This window comes from Rhinolophus hipposideros (assembly GCF_964194185.1).
Source record: "Rhinolophus hipposideros genome assembly, chromosome: 12".
Classification (NCBI taxonomy): domain Eukaryota; kingdom Metazoa; phylum Chordata; class Mammalia; order Chiroptera; family Rhinolophidae; genus Rhinolophus; species Rhinolophus hipposideros.
This window is the reverse complement of record NC_138058.1, coordinates 59,464,339-59,484,052: the sequence shown is the minus strand read 5'-3', so window position 1 is coordinate 59,484,052 and position 19,714 is coordinate 59,464,339. Positions and strand designations below refer to the sequence as shown.

The following is a 19,714-nucleotide window of genomic DNA, read 5'->3' as shown; positions in this document are numbered from 1 at the left end:
GACTCCCCTATCTATGGCTGCGTGGGTGTTCCTTTTTGGCCTCACCATATCCTGCGTTCATATGCGGGGAGTGGGACCAGAGACCCCGCAGGCCGCCCTGCATGACACGGGTTCTGTACCTGTAATGAGGCAGGGCAGTGCCCGAACACCAGTGCTCGCCGCCACCAGAGAAGCCTCATAGGCACCGCGCTCGTCCTGGGGCAGAACCTGCTCCAGCCGCTGGTCCATGGAGACTGTGAGCACCCAGTCTCGAACCTCTTCTCTCTGAGCCTCCTGGGAAGGGCAGAGGGGGCAGCAGGTTCATGCACAGCAGGGCAGGGCACATGGAGGGTGGTGAGTGGGGCGTGTTGCTAAGCCATCATCCTTTCACCCATAAATGATCCTCCTTGGATTGGGGGTCACAGTTACACCTTAGCTTCCCCTCTACTTCTACTTTTACTGAAGGAACAGTGAGGGCTGAGGCCCTTCTAAAGACGTTGCTGACATGCCCGGTACAAAGGGCTGGAGGACCAACCTGAAGTGTCCTCCCTTCTCAAGGTACTCAACTCTGCTGAGGCCTCCCGTTCTCCAATCCCGCGGCCTTACCGGTATGTGCTGCTTGGCTGGGAGTGGCACCTCAAAGGGAATGTCTGTATCCTGAAAGTCAGAGTGGTCAAGGGCATCCAGAGTCCCTTCTTCGATTGCCTGTGGCAGAGTGGGCAGCCATGAGATAGGAACAGCTTGTGACATGCAAAAAGTCCCAACCTCTGGGCACAACTCTCCTACTCACATCGGTCAGATCCAAAAAGCGGTTGAGGAAGATGAATGCCATGTTCTCCCAGCCAACTGCCTGCAACAAAGAAAAGTTGCAAGTGGGAGTGAGCTGCTGGGCATGGATGCTGCTTCTCCAGGATGCCGGGGAAAGAATCCAGGAAGATAGAGGAAAACGATATTCTCCATAACATCAGCCCCACACTCAGCTTTGCTCTACCTGAGCGGATGGGGAGACCTTCCGAGTTGTGGTTTCCTTATTTCCTCAACCCCACTCTTCCGCGTCCCAGCTTACCTTGGCAGCAGTGCCTGCTTCATAGAAGGCTTTGTCTGCAGGTAGCAGCTGTGTATGACGTAAGAGTGAAACAGAAAGCCTGGCTGCCACAGTTTCCTGTGGATTAAAGTCAAAGCATTATGATCCTGGCATAATGACTGAGCTACCAGACTAATGATCTTATAGCTAAGGCAGACACGGAACCAAAAAACCAACAATCAATATTAAACTGTTCTGGATCTCAAGCAGTACTGGGTCTTAGGTTTTTGAATCTGCAGGTAGAACTGGGAATAGATTATTTCTAAATTTCCTTCTACTTCTAGAATTCTATCATTCAAGTACATGAGATAATGACACAATTACTATCATGAATAAGCCAAAGGTATGTGTCTATTATAGAGGTGAATACAGAGTCATGCGATTTGAATATTTGAGCATAATGAGGCAGAGCTATGTGGGCACAGAGACCTAAGAAAGCCAAAGGAGTACAGGCAGAAAACCATCTCAGCAAGGTTAGAGATTTACTTAAACAGAAGCAAACTTAGGAGAGAAGCTTGAGAATCTGGAACCTAAATTCATTCCACTTCACACATTTGAAGATGGCGTCCCTAAGAGTGAGTGCGCCTCCCTGCTCCCTCTCACCAGCTGTTTGACACTCTGGGCTGCAGAGCGAGTGGCATAGTAATGCGCGATGAGCAGCATCGTCTCAAACTCCTCATGGGCTGGAGAGTTTGCCTCACTGGACTTCACCAGGTTTTCACACTACAGCAGGAAAAGAACACAGCCCGGTCAGGGGTCAGGAGTAGCAGGGCCACAGAGTGGTCCCCTGATGGCCACCTGGACAGAGCAAGGTACAGTCCATCGGAGGGTAAAGCTTTATGTACATGAAAGAAGACACGGAGCCAGGGACAGGCGGAGGAGGCTTATCCCTGTTGTTGACCCGGCTTCTCACCAGGTTGAAGAGGACGTCCCGAAGATCGGCCCAGCTGTGGTATGCCTCAGCACTGTTAGTCCCAGGGGAGCTCACCATGTCCGTGAAGAGCCTTTTGTAGATGTTGAAATTCTGAAGTTAGACAGAGGAGAAAGAGCTGAGTGAGAAGGGGGCAAGTATGAGAGAAAGTCAGTGGAGATGGGTTCAAAAAAAGTCAAACAGTCTGCAAATATGTGTGTGTGGGAGGAGCTAGGGACCAACGATGGAGAAAGAGGATGCTTTTTTAGGGCAGAGAAAGAAGAGTAAGAAAACTTTCTTACTCACTGGTGGTTTGACTGGGGCAAATGTGTGAATATGAACACGGCGCAGATGGGCTAATCCTCCAGAGAGCTGTGATGCTCAGCTAGGAGAGTGGCATTCACTCAATGGAGGAAGTTACTAAGGCCTTCGAGGTGTGAGCTGGCTCCATCTCGGAAAGACCGTCTCCTGTGTGTTGGCTAAGAGCTGGGAGGCTGTTGGTGCTTCTTCAAAGGGTAAACCCTCCCGAGAGGTTGTACATTTCAGAAGAGATTTGGGTGGGGTCGCTGGGCATGATGCTGATCAAAGAATCCTTTGAGAAGACAGTCCCTAAGGGGATGGGCGGTTCTCGAGGAGAAGGAAACAACTTCTTTGAGGAAACAGTCATCCCAGGGAGCAAGGGGGTACCTGTGGGTTTGCAGGGGCTCCGTGCTGCACATACAGGGCCAGTGCCTGGGCACAGTCACCCTCTCGGATCAGGTGAGTCGCATACAAAGCCACGTACTTGTGCAGAATCTTGTAGTTCTGTTCAGGGGTGAAGGAAAAGCGGTGAAGCGGGGAGGTTGGGATCAGTAAGACCAGGCAGCGAGGGTGGGTGGTGACTTGAGGCTGTGGATTTGAGGCTAAGGGCACATGCAAGCCAGGCCCAAGTTGGTCTCTGACCCGAACTTCAGAGTGTGGGAGACTGAGCTCTCCAAGGCTGATCAGGCATCTTTGGGCTTTGGAGGTAGGTGGGGAGTCCAGAGAGCATGTATGGCAGAGCTGGGAAGGGGAGGGAGAGAGCAGTACCTGCTTGGTAGCTGTTTCGATGCACTTGTCCCAGTGGCCCTGCTCCACGTACAGGTCCAAGGCAGCCACCACATCCACACCCACCAGCTGTGGGTCAAGTGAAAAGAGTTACATGAGGAGAGAGGACCTGAGGGCGCGGAACGGGAGAGCATCTCTTGGGCCTCTCCATGCCTTCTGCCTCCTGCTAACTCTGCAAGTCTCACCGAGTCCACTTTGCCCTGGTTCTTGAGGAACTCCTTATAATGCTGGTCCACATAGTCTTCATACCTGTGAAGATGTGCAGAGATTTCACACTTCCCGGCACCGGGACGCACACCCTGCCCAGAAGAACTTTCTCCCCGAGTCTTTACCAAAGGAAGGCAGGGAGAGTCTCCCCGTGAGAAGGGCCGTGAGCGTACCTGGGATCTAACTCCTTGGCCACACGCTTGGCCTTGTTCCACTCCTCACCCTCAATGAAAGCGTCGATGGCTTCCTTGACTAGGTCCAGGTTCAGGTAGAGCTCTGCAGCCTGCAGTGGGAAAGCAGAGACTGGAGGTCATCTTTCCCCTCTACTTAGTCTCCCGTTTGCCCAGAACTGCATGCCATACCTGCCAAGAGGCCCACCTCACACACCTTCCTGGGAGTAGATAACACCATCCCACCCATCTGTGGAATCTACGTCTTTTCAGTCCCAGCACGCTACTTACTGCATTGTGCTTTCCAGTTCCAATCAGCTGGGGTCCTACAGCCCGAACTACTTCCAGGCTGCGTTGGGGAGGCAGAAATTTGATGGCGAGTTCAGCTGCCTGAGTGGTTGAACAGAAGACAGAAATGGGTCGGAGAGACAAATACTGCTGGGGGTCCTCAGCCTGGTCTGTGGTTTCCCTCCAGTTTCCAACTTTTTCTCTTAAACTCTCCCTCACCTTCCACCCTCCTGGGAAAAGCCTGCCTCCTGGTCCATCGGAACCTTTAAATGACCATCACAGGACCCATCCAGTATCTCTCAGCTCACCCTCTTTCCAACATTCTCTTTGTTGTCTAAGGTCACTGCATTTGGCCCTGCCACCTTTGACAACCTAGTTTCTCAAGTTCTTTGTCACCAATAGAACTTTGGTAGCATGGTATAGAGAAAGAAACCCTAAAATAGGAGTCCAGGACATGCTGTCAATGTTTGTGTTGGGCTTTTCTGAGCTTCAGTTTCTTCATGCGTAAAAGTGATGGTTGGTTTAGGTTTGTACTGTGCAGAGCACTAGCCACTAGTGACATGTGGCTCGTCGCAACTGAGATGAGCTGTAAGCTTAAGTACACACTGGATTTCAAAGACGTAGTAGGAAAAAAGGAATGTATAATATTTCAATAATGTGTATGTTTTATATTTGATTACATGTTGAAGTAATAGTTTAGATATAGTGGATTACACTAAATGTTGTAATTATTTTCATCTGTTCCTTTTTACTTATTTGAATGTGGCTACCAGAAAAATTTAAATGACATGCGTGACTTACCTCTGGGACCTGCACTAAATTTCTATTGGACAGTGCTGGTCTAGATGATCTTGGAGACAACTTCCAACCCTAAAACTCAGTAGTTTCACAAACCTAAGTGTCGTATAACTCCCTCTGTTTCCACTGTGATGCTGACATCCTCACTAGACTTTAATTTCTACATGGTCTAGTTTAGCTACAGATTATGCTAACCCTCCTGGTCTTTCCCCAACTTATCCTTGCCTCTCTTTCTTTACCAGCTAAACCCTTCAAAGCTTAAAGTGCCCCCATCCAAGAAGCCATCCTCTGACTAATCTGAAGAAGGTATAGTCATGCACAGACCCAAGTAAACAATGCTCCAGAGTAAGACACAGCAGATGCTTAATAAGTACTTGCTGGTTAAAATATGCTAAACTCTCATAACCAATCATCAGTCCTTCTTTCTACTTTCTTCCCCTCCGATTTTTAGGGGCTATTCAATTACAAGGCCTCAGAAGCCTAGAGGAAATTTTGCAAGGGCATCATTGGACAAATATTTTATTTAGAGGGCTGATCAATCTCGCCCCTTCATAACTCCTAATACCATATTGCCTTGCATTATTTAAATGGTACATGTATCCTGATTTCAAAGATACTAAAACATGAGTATTATATATATATAATACTCATATATAAGTATATATATAATATATATATATATATTATATATATATAAGTATATATATATATGTCTTAGAGCTGATGAAACATATTGGCTTGGCTTAATCTGCCAGAGGCTTCTTTTCAGGAGCTGCTGGGTAGTGGAGAAGCCTCTGCTTTCTTCATGGCCTTCATCTGGCCCCAGCTCCAGGGTCTTGATTTGCCCTCCCAGCTCTGGTCCTAGGTCTGCCTCCTCCCTCACAAAGCCTCCCTGACCCTCCAGCCCTTGGAGATCTCACCCTTCTCGGAACTTCACTTTGAATCACACACTGTAGTGATCACTCAGATACAGTATTAATTAATTGAGCCACATGTTAGTCTGACTTCCCCCAATTTCTGGCTGTCAGGGTTCTTTCTGTCTTATAGCCTTCATAGGTTCTGGATCTAACATCCAGCAAGCACTCAATAGATACTTGCTACTTGATTGAAAACAAAGACACAGGAGGAAAAGGATGGGTGTTTGAGAAGGAACGCTGGGTGTGATTGGAGGCCCGGGGAAGCAGGGGACCAGGGAGGGTGTGGCAGCCTCACCTTCATCCAGCACTTCTCCACCAGGCTGCTGCTTCCGGAGTCCCGCACTTTGAGGTAACAGTCGACAGCACGACTATACTCTCCAGCCTGCTCCCACTGTCGGGCTTGTTCCACGAGTCCCTCCATGCCCCTGTAGAGAAGTCAGTGCTTGTGACCAGGAAGGCGGAGGGGCAGCATGGCCTATCTTGTGTGCAATTTCTGACCCATCCCCAGCCCTGCCAACATTTCCTGGCCCCCTGGCTTCATACCTGGCCCCCTTCTTGGTAGCTTCTCGCTCATACTCTTCCTGCAGAGCCTCCAGCTGGCCGGGTACGTAGTCCTTGCAAATCCGCAGGGCATCGCTCCATAATCCAGCCTCCTATTCGGAGTTCCAGATATCAGGGCAGAGGCAGGCATGACAGCTTCCTACCGCTACACACCATGGCCCACTGCTTCCTGCGTGTTTGGACCTCTTGTCTCCTTCCTCTTTCGCCCCTTCTTCTCCCCAATGCTAACCTTCTGATCTTTCTCAGTACCAGAGGTCAGTGTAGTTGCTCTGGGCTCTTACCCTCCCCTTATGGCCCTGAATCTGGTTTCCCCACCTTGTAATAATTGAGGGCCAGGCCTGGTCGCTGGGCCCGAAGCAGCAGTCCTTCCGCTTTCTGAAAGTCCTTCTCCTCCAAGGCCCCCCGGGCCTGCCCCACCAGCACCTCCGTGACGCTGTCAGGGTCATGGGCCTCGGCCACACGCTGAGCGGCCTCCCAGTCCTGGTTATGGACAAACCTGCTCCCAGATGGGGACACAGGAAAGGCTAAGTACAGGACTGAGGCCTTAACAGTGGGAGGCAAACAGCCATGTCACTGGTGGTGATGGGGGGGGGGGCGTGTAAGATTCATTGGTACTAGGTTGAGATGAAGGTGAAGATGACAATGAAAGGTCACGGGGCTGGCCAGGCCTGGGAGGACAGGATTAAGGAATTTATGCAGTAACTCACATGAGAACTGCTTCCTTGGGTTTACCAGCCCTGATGAATTCAGCTTCAGCCTCTTCAAATTTGCCCTATAGGGAGAGAAAGGCAGCCATATACAGTAGTACCTCGGTTTTCGAACGTCTCCGTTGATGAACACTTCGGTTTATGAACGCTGTAAATTTCATGGATCTATGGTATCATTAGATAGTAAAATTCATGCTAAATTTGCAGTTTTAGGGGTTGATTTTTCAAGGTCTGGAATGGATTAATCCATTTTGCATTACTTTCTATGGGGAAACTGTGCCTTGGTTTTCGAACGTTTCAGAACTTGAACAGTCTTCCGGAACGGATTACGTTCGAACACTGAGGTGTTCATACATATCATTGTATGTTGAGAAGGAGATTGGCATCACAGGCAGCTATGAGACAGGATGTGTGAATGCCTGGCAGCAGTGGGCTAGGGGATGGAGGAGGGTTCTGTGGGCAGGATCAAAAGCAATGGAGAAGTACCACATCCATACCTCATCCTCCAGGTACATAGCGTATCTGAGATGAATCTCAGGGGTTTTGTGCTTGAGGGCCAGCCGAGAGAGTTCAAAAGCAAATTCAAAGGAGCTGAAAAGGAAGGTGCAGATAAAGTTTGCCTACTCTATACTTCCTTCTATCAGAGGAAAAGAAAAACAGAGGGCGAGAGAAAAGGGGAAGAATCAAGGGGAAGAAATGGGACCGATTAAGAAAGACCATCTATAGAGACGCACAGAGAAACGCAAAGGAAGACAGGCAGGCAGCGCATTGCCATCACGTATGTCAGGAGACACGTGGAAAAGCCTGTGCTTCCCCTGTGACGAGGAAGGGGGATGGGCAGGAGGGAGGAGAAAAGAGGAGCGAGCCTCACAGCACTGTGTGGTCCTGGTGCTCCCTTCAGCTGTTCTGAACCACAGCTCCAGTAGCAGAAAAGCTTCCCCCAAAGAGGAAGCCTGCGCTCAGCACGGACCTGATGCAGGATCACTCCCGCATTCCGAACATGTGCTTAAAAAAGCTAATTTTGCATTTAAAGGAATCACGCTTCCATTACTCAGAAGTAAGTTATGGGCTCGGTGCATCTGACCTTTAAAAGCTGTTCTCTCTCCACCCTTCTCCTTAGTTGGAACACCCAAAGATTAACCACTGTTCTGAGCCCCCAGGGAATAGGGGCAGCGATCCTAATTCATTCTTGCCTCTCTGTCAAGTCCTTCCGGGGATGTCTCCTTACCACATTTCTTCACTCTGCCTCAGCTTTTAGAACTGCTTTTGAGATACACATCAATTTCCTTTCTCTAGGTAGAGGCTTGGTCTGAACCAGGGTCCGGGGTCCATGGAGAGAAGGCTTAGGGCCTCACCAGTTGTCAGCAGCGTGGTCGATAGCAGCTTCCAGGAGTCCCAGCTTATTCAGCAGCCTGACTGCAGCCTCTCCTCTCAAGCTCTTTGCCCACAGATAGGCCACATGTTTGTGGGCATTAGCTCCTCCGTGAGCCTTGGCCACCTGCAAAGCAAAGCCACTCAGCAGTCCTCCCGTGCAGGGGTACGTAGTTGCTCCCTCCTCATCTCTGACCTGCCCTCAGCTTTGTCAAGATCAGGGGCCTGGGCTGGAACAGGAAGAGGGCTAAACTGCAGGGTCTCTCAACCTGTTTAGGGTCCATGGATGGACTGCAGGTTGTCACAAACCCTTAAAATGGCATGAGAAATTCTGTATAGGTGTAGACGTTTTTCAAAGAAACCCACAACTGGTTTAGAATTAAACGGTCACTTGAGAGTGGCAAAGAAGGATGGCTGTCCCCCAGTGTGGCCTGGATTCCTTACGCGGTAGGCCTCTTCCCAAAGCTCGCTGGACCGGTACATGTTCACTGTTGCCTTCCATTCCTGGGCCTCGAGGTAGTGATACTCAGCCTCCTGTAGTCGGCCTTCAGCCTCCAGCTCCTGGGGACAGGTGGGGCAGGATGGAGAGGCGGGAAGACACACGGAGGCTGCTTGAGGAAGCGATGGGCAGGGACAAAAGGGCTCACCTTGCCCAGGTGTAGGTGTGTGTCACTGAGGAGATCTGGGTGGTGCTTCCCGACCAGGCGGATCATATCATCATACAGCTTGTGCTTTTTGAACATGGTGATGGCAAGATCAGGCTCTTCCACTGTCACATACAGCCTAGGGAAGAGACGGGAGATACAGCTGGGGCCTCCTAGGACCCATCATTCCTAAGAGGTCCTGTGGGTCTCTTCTACCTTCTGGGCAGAGGGCACACACCCTCAGACCTCAGCCCTCTCTCTAGCCGTGAAGCCTCATCCCCCTCCACGCCTCGTGTGGGGCCTCGGCTCACCTTTCCGCCTCTCGGTACTTGCCCTGCTTCTCCATCTCCTGAGCCTGGGTGATGTACAGCACCGACACATCCTCTGGTCGCATGCACTTCATCGCCAGCTGTGCACACAGAGCAAACGTCGCCTCAGGTGCCAATTCCCAAGGGAAGCAGAGGGCTATGCAGAGCAGTCAGGGAAGTGGGGCTTAAGGGAACCTGTTTTCTCAGGAACTCTGAACTTTCAACCACAGGACTTTGGTTACTGCCACTCTCCTAGTTAGCTCAGGGAATTCTAAGTCCATAAGGAGTAAATTAAGAACTATATTCTGCTAAGGCAGGAGAGTCAGAGATGCCCTGTGTTGGGGGCATATGTTTCCATTCCCATTCTCCTACCTTACCCACCAGATTCTGAGAGCAGGAGCAAGAACACAATTCCCCATGTCACCAGGGTGTCAGGAGTGGATTCCAGATTCCCCAGCTCCCAAAACCATCTGCTCTTCAGAATTACAGGTGTGGGAACATGGTCCTCTCTTCATCCTTACCTCTCCCTGTGGCTAAGGATCCAAGTTACCCAGACTATATTTTGGTACTTTCTTAGCTTTCTGGGAACCCATGGAGGTGGGAGATCAGAGACTAAGAAAAGTGGCACCACAACCACAAAGGTGGAATTCTCTTATCATGAACTTCACCCCCTTCTCTACCTTGTGGGCCTGCTCCCAGTGGCCGGCCTGGGTGTACATGTCTATCGCATCTTTTGTCCGGTCCCCCTTAATGTAGAGCTCCTCAGCAATCTGTGGTTGAGAGAGGCAGATACAAAAGGTCAGAGCAAGAGTTAAAGCAGCCTGTAGGAGGAAAGAACAAACTCAGCTGGGAGTAGAGCGTGGGATACCATTGTCGTACAATCCTAGAGGAGAAAAGATGACTGTGGGTGTCTCAGACCTTCTACTGTTTTGAAAAAAGACCAGCTGAAAACAGTATGAGTACATTATGACGGGAGTCTAAAAAGGCCTCGCCTTAGGATGTAGAGAAAAGACAACCCTCGTGCACTGTTGGTGGGACTTCAAATTGGTGCAGCCACTGTGGAAAACAGCATGGAGGTTCCTCAAAAAATTAAAAATATCATTACCATATGACCCAGCAATCCCACTTCTGGGTATTCATCTGAAGAAATCCACAACACGAATTCGAAAAGATATATGCACCTCTATGTTCACTGCAGTGTTATTCACAATAGCCAAGATATGGAAAAAACCTAAGTGGCCACAATAGACTATTGGATAAATAAGATGTGGTACATCTATACAATGGAATGTTAGCTGTCCATACGGAAAAAAAAAGAAGAAGAAGAAGAAATCTTACCATTTGCCATAACATGGATGGACCTAGAGGGTATTATGCTAAGTGAAATAAGTCAGACTAAGAAAGACAAATACCATATGATCTCACTTACATGTGGAATCTAAAAAGCAAGATAAATGAACAAAACAGAAACAGACTCATACATACAGAAAACAAACTGATGGTTGCCAGATGAATAAATTGTATAAATGTCTAACCACTGTACTATACACCTGAAACTAATATAAAATAATACTGAATGTCAACTATAATTGAAAAAAAAATTTTTTTAAAAAAGGCCTGGCCTTTCTGCAAGGCAAGACAATTCTGTACTTTAACTAAGTTGGAATTATACATGAAGAATCACTCATGCTGACAAAGGAGAGCTACAGACTCACTTCACATATTTGGGAGAGGGGTCTGTGTCATGTTAGAATAAAATAGGGTCAGTAAATGGCTTTTTTCCCATCCAGGGTGGTGATGCTGTTGGGCCCCAGAAAGAAGGATTTGGTGCGATGGCCCCACTTCCTGCTCTGGGCTCTCTCCTTGTTATCTGTACTGCAGTGCCTCAAGCTGCAGAAAGGGGCTCTTCCTCACCTCATACTCCTGCAGAGACGCATAGTGTTGGGCCACGCGAGGATAATATTTGGACGCAGTGCTCCGGTCCTGCAGATCTAATATATAAATTGCCTTCTTCCACTGGCGGGCACCCAGGGCAGCCTCAATAGCCTTAATGGAGCACCTGGCATAGTTGGGAAAAACATAATATGTCAGAGGAAAGAGGAAGATGGATGGAGGTAAACAGACACCTCAAGCATACTCTACTTTGTATTTTGAGATCTCATTTTTTTTAGTCCTTGGTGCCCTTACTTGCCCCAGCACCAATTGCCTTTGAACCCCGCGACGTCCATACCTGGCTTCAATATAGTGATTAATGGCTGCATCAAGCTGCTTCTGCTGTACCAAGTGGTCCCCCCACGCCTCCTCTAGTCTCACCACTTCCACTGGGAATGCCAATCGAGCCAGCTCCACCGCTGCCAGAGATGGAGAGGGAACTCAGCTCAGACTGCCAGAGATGGGACTCAGGAAAAGTAAGACAGGGAAATGAGGAGGGGCAAATAGGTGAGAAAGATATATGCACGGGAGCAAGGGAGAACTGAAGCCAGTCAACCTGAACGGATGCACGGAGACAGGTGTTTGGGCAGAGCCTATGGCGGCGGTGGCCAGGGATGGCAGGGCCGTACCTTTCATGAAGGCGCTGCCTTTACAGTAGCACTCCAGGGCCCGCTGTGGGTTTCGGATCTTCTCAAAGAGATCACCTGCCTGGTAACACATACGATGTCACAATGATATCCCCACTACACAAAGAATCAAGTATCAGCCCCAAAAGGAAGAGAATCAGCCACCCGTCAGGGAGCGCTATACACTCCAAGATAGAGGATGGGGCACTGAGCCCTGGAGTTACAGGATAGGAATAGGAAGCCAGCCATACCCTTTCATACAGTCCCCCCTTGATAAGGGCTGCGGTGATGTGTTCCACCAGCTCGGTGTTGGCTAGCAGTTCCTCTCGGGTCAGCACCAGCCGAGCAGCTCTCGCAGGGAGCCCGGCTTTGAGGTAGAGGCTGATGGCTGCTAGCCCATCCCCTTGGCTCTCCTGCAGTTCACCTGCTCGCTCCTCTTGCTGTGTGTCCATCAGCCACTGGTAGTAACCTCGGCGCAGCTTCTCCAGGGCGGGATGCCCCTGGACATACAACAGAAGAACTAGGACTCACATCCCTCCCTCCTGCCACGGTACATGCCATGCTTCTCCAATCCCACTATAACAAAGGAAATCCTCCTGAACACATGTCCTAACTCCTCACCATATTAGCTCCCAGCCCCAACCCTGTTCCAGTTCCTACAGCCTCCTTGACAAGAGGCGCTTTCTGATACTGGTGAAACCAAGGTTTGAACCACTGTGGAGAAGACAGAACCGGTACCTTGGCCTCAGCCACGGCGATACACTCGTCCCAACGGTGTAGCTCCTGGTACATGTCCATGGCCTCCTCAACAGCGTTCTAGGGGAACCCGGGCAGAGGAAAGAGGGACACCAGGACACTATGAGGATCAGAAATGAGCAAGCTCTCCTCAGCCTGCCTAAGATGCCAGCCCATGTGGCCTTTACTTATACACAAGTAGAGGTGGATTTATTGTGCAACTAAAAGAAACTTAAGCTTCAGGGCACCTTATCTGCACGGGCCCCTTCCAGGGCAGTTTTTCTTAAAGAGAGCTCCTCAGATTGTATAAGCTTTGGGCCCCACAAAACCGGAATCTATCTCCATGCACAAGAATTACAAAGACAGGCTCTGGAGTATAGACTTTTTATGAACAAAAGAGAAATTGTAAGGACTAATGCAGAGGAGGAAATTGGGGAATGAAACTACTGGTATCAACATTTCTAAAAGTTCTCTCCAAACTTTTGGAAGCCCAGCTGCCCAGTGCTCTTTCCTCCTGAGTTTGTCTCTTGTTTTGCTCTGATCCCCTCTTCCATCTAATCCCTCTTCTCCCGTTACCTGTTCTAAGAAGATCATTTCAGCCAGCTTGTAGTTCTTCTCCAGCATGGCTAGACGTGCTCGGACCTGATAAAAGTCTGTTCCTTCTCCACCCTGCAGGGAAAAGGGAGGTTCTGGTTATGTTGTCAGTGCTACAGGAGCCATTCTGTCTGCAGGCTGAGACAGGAAGGCCAGAGAGACATGGACGCTAAAAGATTTGGGAAGCTGAAAACCTTCAAGGGACTTAGGGGCTTGAGATTTGGCAAGCACCTCCAAAATGGTCCAACTTGAAGGTGCAGGTGGGGTGGGCAGGGTAGAGGACATTAGCCATGGCTGGAAAGCTAGGAATCATGGAGCTGAGGACTAAGAGAAATCTCAGCTGAAGAGACCGAATGAATCAGGAGGATAATACTTGCATATTCCTGAGACACTTGATCTGCAATCTCATTGGTTTCGTGCAGGAATCGAGCTTTGGCTACATGGCCCAAAGCAGAAAAGCACCTGCAGTATGGAAGCAACAACAGTCATATTATTATAGGAGCATCATTAATTCATTGGTTCAGCAGGTAGATACTATTATGTGCCAGGCACTGTTCTCGCCAGAACTGGAGACACAAAGGGGATAAGACAGATGAGGGCATTGGGGAACATCAGGGAACTCACTTTCTAGTGGAAACAAATACTCAGTAAACAAGTAAACAAGATAATTTGAGAGAATGAAAAAGAAAATAAAATGAGTGATATCAGACAGTAACTGAGGGGACTATTTATGTTGGTAAGAGAACGCCTGTCTGAGTAGCTGACATTTGAGCTGAGACCTGAATACATGAAAGAGGAAGTAATGGTAAGATGGGGACAAATTATTCCAGGCAGAGGGAACAGCTCATGTAAAGGCCTATGGCAGGAGTTGACTTGACATGCTCAAAGAGCCAAGAGGACACCAGTGCAGCTGGAGACTGATGGGCAAGTCGGTACATGGTATGCAAAGGAAGCAGAAGCCAGATATTGTAAGGCCTTAGGACATGACAAACAGTGATTTTTCTACTACAACAGAAAGCTATTGGTAGGTGCTGAAAAAGTAAATGATATAATCTAATTTATGTTTTAAAAAATTATCAGTTGCTATGGGGTATATGATCTTAGGGGTATAAGAAGAGTCTCAGTGAGACTACTTAAGTGGCTTTTGCAATGTTGCAGGTAGGAGATGGTGGTGGCCAGTTCTAAGGTGGAGACGGTGCAGCTGGGCAGGTAAGAGATTCAAGTATATGTTTTGAAGACCCTGGAATGGAGTCCCTAGGACTTGCTGACCGTCTAGCTGTGGGAAGAATGGGGAAAAGGGATCGAAGGTGACTCTTAACCCAACAGCAGCGGTTGACATTAGTTGCACACTTAAAATCTGTGCAAAGTGCTCTTTGCACAGATTCTCTCACTTGTTCTTCACGACCACTACCATTTTCTTTACCACCCTTTGAATTCTATTATTATCCCCATTTTACAGAGAAAATTGAGAAACCAAGGCTGGGAGATGTTATATAATCTCTCTAAGGTTACATAGCTTGATAAATGGAGCCAAGCTTTGAACTCAGAGAGTCTGGAGTCCTAGGTTTGTCCTACTAACCACACTCCTATATCTTACTTGGAATACGCACATCAATGCGTGGATTGTGTGGGATGGGTATGAAAAACTTTGAAGGGGTACCTAGTTACCAGAAGGGGAGGAAAAAAATGGTAGTAGAAGACATACTCTTACAATCCAGGATGGAGGATGTTTGGAATAATTGTACTATGGGAGGGTTCTAGTACATTTGTTGGCATGGGAAGGGAAGCAGTACCTTCATACTGGGTAGGAGCTGCCCACATGTAAAACACCCACGTGGTCAGTCCTCCTAGCGGCTGCGCCCCTCAGCTCTACAGGCCCCCCTCACCTCTCAGCAATGTGTAGCTGCCTTGCCTCTAGTGCCAGTTTACTCAAGGTTTTCCACATTGCCTCTGTTTCTGGGGTCATTTCCAGAGTCTCCAAGAAGTCTGTTGCCCTGAAGAAGGAAGGAACCAAAGCACAAAGAACGAGTCCAGGGTCAGGAAGACACCAAGGAATATTGGCGATGGGGCAGGGGAGGGGAAGGCCAGGCCATTATTTGTCCTTTTTGTCTCATCTCCTCCCTGGATCACCAGGTCCTGTTTAGATAGGGCCTGTTTTACAACCCATCCCAGGTCTTCCTCTCTCAGAACCAGACTTTGCCACCACCTTGCTGGTTAGCAGCGCAGCCCCTCACCGGGTGTAGTTGCCGTCATCAATGGCGGTTCCAAACTCAATGAGGCCCTCATCCAGTGTGTAGGCCACTGTAGTCACACCTTCTGTCACCATCACCTCAGTCTTGCCCCCGCCCCGCTCCAGACCGACAACATCACCCTGGAAAAATTTAATTCCCCCCCACCCGAATTCCCGGTTAGTGTTTCCACGGACTGAACTGCAGAACAGACCCACCCTCACCCAACCCTAGTGCTCACACACTGGGGGAATTACGGTGGCCTTTGTTTTCCTAACATTTATTTAGTTTCTCTCAAGAAGATGAAAATTCCTTATCTATGAGATTATCCTTGGGTTAAAGTACACTCCTAGCTGTGAGGGCACTAATGCCTGGAGGTAAGGTGATAAAGTGTGGCATCCACTTCTGCTTCCAGCAGTACCATAGCCAGTATTCGTAAGGATCCGCCCCTTAAAATACAAGTTGAAGCTGGCATACTTCTCAATGCATTGCTGAGTTCAACTAAAGAAATCACTAGGAAAACTTCCTAGCCTCTCCCCTACCTTCTCCTGAAAGAAAAAAAGGAAGGAAGGAAAGGAAAAGAGAAGAAAAGAGGTCAATAAGCAAAAACCTGAGCAGAAAAATATGGAAGGTGAGCAAGTAGGAAGGATACAGTTTCTCTGAAGGCAAACCCAGCGTCAGGAGAATAAACCTTGGGTCCTCCAGCAGGATGATGAGGCCAAATCTGAGAATTCCTCATTAAACCTGGGATCTCTCTTCAGAATAAAAGGGAATAAAAGTGGTACAGGTCATTAATATGCCTAATTCCTGCAGAAGTAAACACAAATCATCTCTGGAGGAAAATGTCCATTTTAGGTCTTCAGGATTCCAAAAGAGCAATGTGGCATGAGCTAATAATAATAATAATAATAATAATAATGAAACAAAATACAAGTTAATAAACCATTATAAAGGAGTAAACAATAACAACTAATAACAATTTTGGACCTCCAAGGATTTCACATATTAAAATAACAGTTGTTAGGGAATATAAAATAATTATGTGTGAAATGTTTGAAGATCTAAAAGATGAAATGAAAAGTTAAGCAGAAACAAGAAACTATCACAAATGGTCAGGCAGATTGGAAAAAAAATACGGGACCTTATGAAAAATTAAATTTTTAAAATAAAAACCTCAGTGGACGGTTTAAATAGCAGATTAGACAATGATGAAAGCTGATTAATGAACTGAAAAATGTACCTAAAGAAATTATCCAGAATGTAGCATGGAGCGAGAAGGAGAAAGGAAATGTGAAAGAGAGGTTAAAAAGGCATAAAAGACAGGACAAGAAATCTAACATGTGCCTAATTAGAGTTCCGATGGAGAGAATAAAGAATGCAAGAGAAACAGCAATGTTTGAAGAGATAATGGATGAGAAATTTCCAAGATTGATGAAAATACATATGGTCAGAAATACAGGAAACACAATATACACCAAGCAGGATAAATAAAAGGAAATTTATATTCAGACACACTGTAGTGAAACTTCAAAACACCTAAAAAAAATTTTTTTTTAAAGCAACCAGAGAGAAAAGACAGATCACCTATACGGGAAGGGTTGTTAATAAACTTCTCAGAACAACAAAGGAAGTCAATCAATGGGACAATATTTGCAAAAGGCTAAGAAAAATTAACTGTCAATCTAGAATTGGGTACTGAGTCCAAGAATCTTTCAAGAAAAAGGCTAAATAAAAACATTTTCAGATAATCAGAACTGAGCGTTTATCATCAAAAGACTTTCTTTCAAGAAGAAAAATAATTTCAAGAGGAAAGATGGGCAACGCAAAAAGAAAAGGTAAACAGAGAAACTGGGTAATCTAAACAGTCTGTCTGTACAAAATAATAATGTCTAACTTTGGGGATAACAAAAGAGACCTAAAATACTGGACGACAATGACAAAGAAGAAGTAATCAAAGTTGAAGCCATGTGAGGTCCTTGCATTGTCTGTAGGGGAGGGCATGATACTGACTAACTCTAGACTTTGTCAATTTAAGTACGAGGTAAACTTTCAAGGGTGATACTCTAGAAATAGGATGCATAACTCCAAAGCAAAGTAGTGAAAAATGGTGTTTAGAAAAAGGACAAAACAAACCAAAATTGCCAACCTTACTCAGTCTAAAATGAGACAAGAAAGGAGGAAAAAAAGAGATATAGAAAAAGAACAAGAAGTATCATGTGCCCTATCCACCCCCACCAGGCATCCTAGCCTGGCACAGGAGCCTGCCTTCTCTGCTTTCATAGGTTCCTCCCAGATTTTGGAAGATTCCTTTGAGTGTGTGTGATACAGTGGGACAGGGTCTCATCTACAGTCTGAAAAACAGAGGAACTGAACTCTGAATGGCTTATAACTGAATCAGCACACAAGGAAGTGACATAGCTCTGCCCTTCCTAGCTGAATCTTCCAGCTTAAGGAAACTCCTCATTATGACCTGGTGAATTTCCAGGGCCACTATAATAGAGACCCATTCTCCAAGGGTCTAATAGAATGTCAGGAGTCTGAACAAGAATGGTCCCAGGGCCTGGTCCACTGCGGGGAAGGAGTCTAAGCTTTACTTACCAACTCGATCACAGAGATTATGGGTGGTGGGCAGAGAAAACCAAGTCACCTTTGGAGCTGCCTCAGTACTCTAATTAATCAGCCTGACCCTATGTCTGAGGTAGCCTGGTGTCGACGTACCCTGATAGAGGACATGGTGACCCTCTCAGGTGCCTCAATGTTGTACCACACACACAAGCTGTTTCGGTTCTGAGCTACTAGCACATCACTTCCTGGGACCCACTGCACGTAGGAGCAGAAGTTGAGGATCATTGTCTTAGAGCAGCTTTCAATATCATATAGATGCAACTAAAGAAGGAAGAGGAAGATAGCACGATGAGAAGGGGTTCTGGGGTGTCTTCCGATCTTGACCATTTCCCTCATGGTGAAATGTATTGAGCTAACCCACCGGTCAGGTACATGATGAATTTCAAAGTTTATTGACCTGCAACCCTGGAAGTTTATGCTGAGTTTGTATATTCTGACTCTGGCCTTCACCCTAGGAATTTAAGTTAGCTGAAGGTCAGACTTTCATTCTTAGTAAAGCTCTGGGCCACAGTTACCAGCCTGGATTACAAAAGTTAGGCCACCAGACAAATTAAATGGTCTGGAAATTTGTGACGTGGCTTTCACATCACAATGAAAATAAAATGAAAAATCACCAGATAGTCTCTTTGCCCCTGAGGTTGAACCTTTTGGTGATACCACCTTGAGACCAGAATCCATAGGGGCAGTAGGAGACTGTCCTCCAGCCAGCTGCAATGCTGTGAGACAAGCGTAGCTGAAGAGCACTGGAGCAGTAAGTGTGGGTAAAGGTCAGCTAGGCATGCGGAAGAGGAATGCAGGGCTGAGGAAGCTTCATGAGGGCACAGACTTGTGAAAAGCAACAGACAAACCAACTCGCAAATTTCCCTACTGACCTTGGTGCCATCAAAATACAATGTCCTTAAGGGTAAAATGGGGATGCTATCAGAGTCAAAGAATGTCGATTCTGTGCCTTTTGTTATGCTAATGGCATAGCACCAGGAAATTATGTCCCATCCTGCCTCCCACAATCCCTGGTATTGACTAGTACCACATCCTCTATGGACCAGTCAATGGCTAAGGCCTCAGCAACCCTCCTTACGCGAAGTTTTCGGTCCCTGAAGAGAAGCTTGTGCCCAGTTTCATTAAGTTCCAGCCAATCCACACGGCTCTCATGGTTGATGGTGCCAATGTTATAGCCACCAATCAGATCGACTAGAGATAAAGGAGACAGGGTTAAGAAGAGATGTTCCACATCATCATATACAGGGCATGAGGCGGTCTGCAGAAGTCTGGCCTTACAATCGTATGTTGGGCTTTAAGAATGTTGTGTTAATCTAGACTACGTCCTGAGGAACGCAAATGACCAATACAACATAACTTTGCTAAGATGCTTAAGATGTTGGGTTTCTTCCAAAATTGTACACATTTTGTTTAATGCTGTAGTTAACTCAAAAGGTCCAGACCCATCAAAAAAATGTGATTCCTCTCTGGGACTCTTGGAGTTGTCTCCTAGTAGATCAGAACTCCAGAGCAATTGGCTTTTATTACTCACAAAATCCTCTGGAAGGCAGTACTGAGCACATTCAGGATATACCCCAATTATAGCCCACCAGTAAGAGCTGATGAATGAAATGACATGGAGGATCATAATTGCTCCAAGGAGTTACCCGCACATTTGAGTGCCTCTGATGTAAGAGCACCGAGGAGTAAACAGTGGTGAAGGCACACAAACAAAATCACAGGAACCTCTGTCTAAGGTTAGGCTGGTCAGTGCAGAGGGTGGGTATTGTGTTTGGTCTGAATGTTACAGACAATGTAAGAAATGATCACACTTAGAACAGACCACCCAGGACTCGCTAAGATACTTTCAGGGAGTTTCATGAACAAAGCCCATTCACAACTCTTATTAATATACATTATTAACAAGCAACGTACCTGCCTATGGTATATACGCTGAAGCTTTTC

The 19,714-nt window shown here is 47.2% G+C and overlaps 1 protein-coding gene across 3 annotated transcripts in view; it reads right to left on the bottom strand.

Annotated features, from left to right (window-relative positions):
- IFT172 (intraflagellar transport 172) overlaps positions 1-19,714 on the bottom strand; it is a 32,888-nt gene that overhangs the window by 1,516 nt on the left and 11,658 nt on the right. For all 3 annotated transcript variants that reach the window (XM_081068874.1, XM_081068875.1, XM_081068873.1), the window contains exons 15-46: positions 18,849-18,961; positions 17,864-18,031; positions 15,152-15,288; positions 14,804-14,911; positions 13,295-13,379; positions 12,900-12,992; positions 12,327-12,404; positions 11,840-12,088; positions 11,592-11,670; positions 11,261-11,381; positions 10,945-11,089; positions 9,711-9,800; positions 9,034-9,131; positions 8,726-8,861; positions 8,523-8,639; positions 8,063-8,205; positions 7,205-7,298; positions 6,708-6,772; positions 6,316-6,496; positions 5,983-6,092; positions 5,735-5,864; positions 3,728-3,826; positions 3,440-3,549; positions 3,245-3,308; positions 3,042-3,128; positions 2,661-2,777; positions 1,977-2,087; positions 1,667-1,786; positions 1,046-1,141; positions 770-829; positions 586-684; positions 120-273 (exon numbers count right to left, since the gene is read on the bottom strand). In XM_081068874.1, the coding sequence (XP_080925000.1) occupies positions 120-273; positions 586-684; positions 770-829; positions 1,046-1,141; positions 1,667-1,786; positions 1,977-2,087; positions 2,661-2,777; positions 3,042-3,128; positions 3,245-3,308; positions 3,440-3,549; positions 3,728-3,826; positions 5,735-5,864; positions 5,983-6,092; positions 6,316-6,496; positions 6,708-6,772; positions 7,205-7,298; positions 8,063-8,205; positions 8,523-8,639; positions 8,726-8,861; positions 9,034-9,131; positions 9,711-9,800; positions 10,945-11,089; positions 11,261-11,381; positions 11,592-11,670; positions 11,840-12,088; positions 12,327-12,404; positions 12,900-12,992; positions 13,295-13,379; positions 14,804-14,911; positions 15,152-15,288; positions 17,864-18,031; positions 18,849-18,961 (3,657 nt within the window). The remainder of the gene's footprint in view (positions 1-119; positions 274-585; positions 685-769; positions 830-1,045; positions 1,142-1,666; positions 1,787-1,976; positions 2,088-2,660; positions 2,778-3,041; positions 3,129-3,244; positions 3,309-3,439; positions 3,550-3,727; positions 3,827-5,734; positions 5,865-5,982; positions 6,093-6,315; positions 6,497-6,707; positions 6,773-7,204; positions 7,299-8,062; positions 8,206-8,522; positions 8,640-8,725; positions 8,862-9,033; positions 9,132-9,710; positions 9,801-10,944; positions 11,090-11,260; positions 11,382-11,591; positions 11,671-11,839; positions 12,089-12,326; positions 12,405-12,899; positions 12,993-13,294; positions 13,380-14,803; positions 14,912-15,151; positions 15,289-17,863; positions 18,032-18,848; positions 18,962-19,714) is intronic.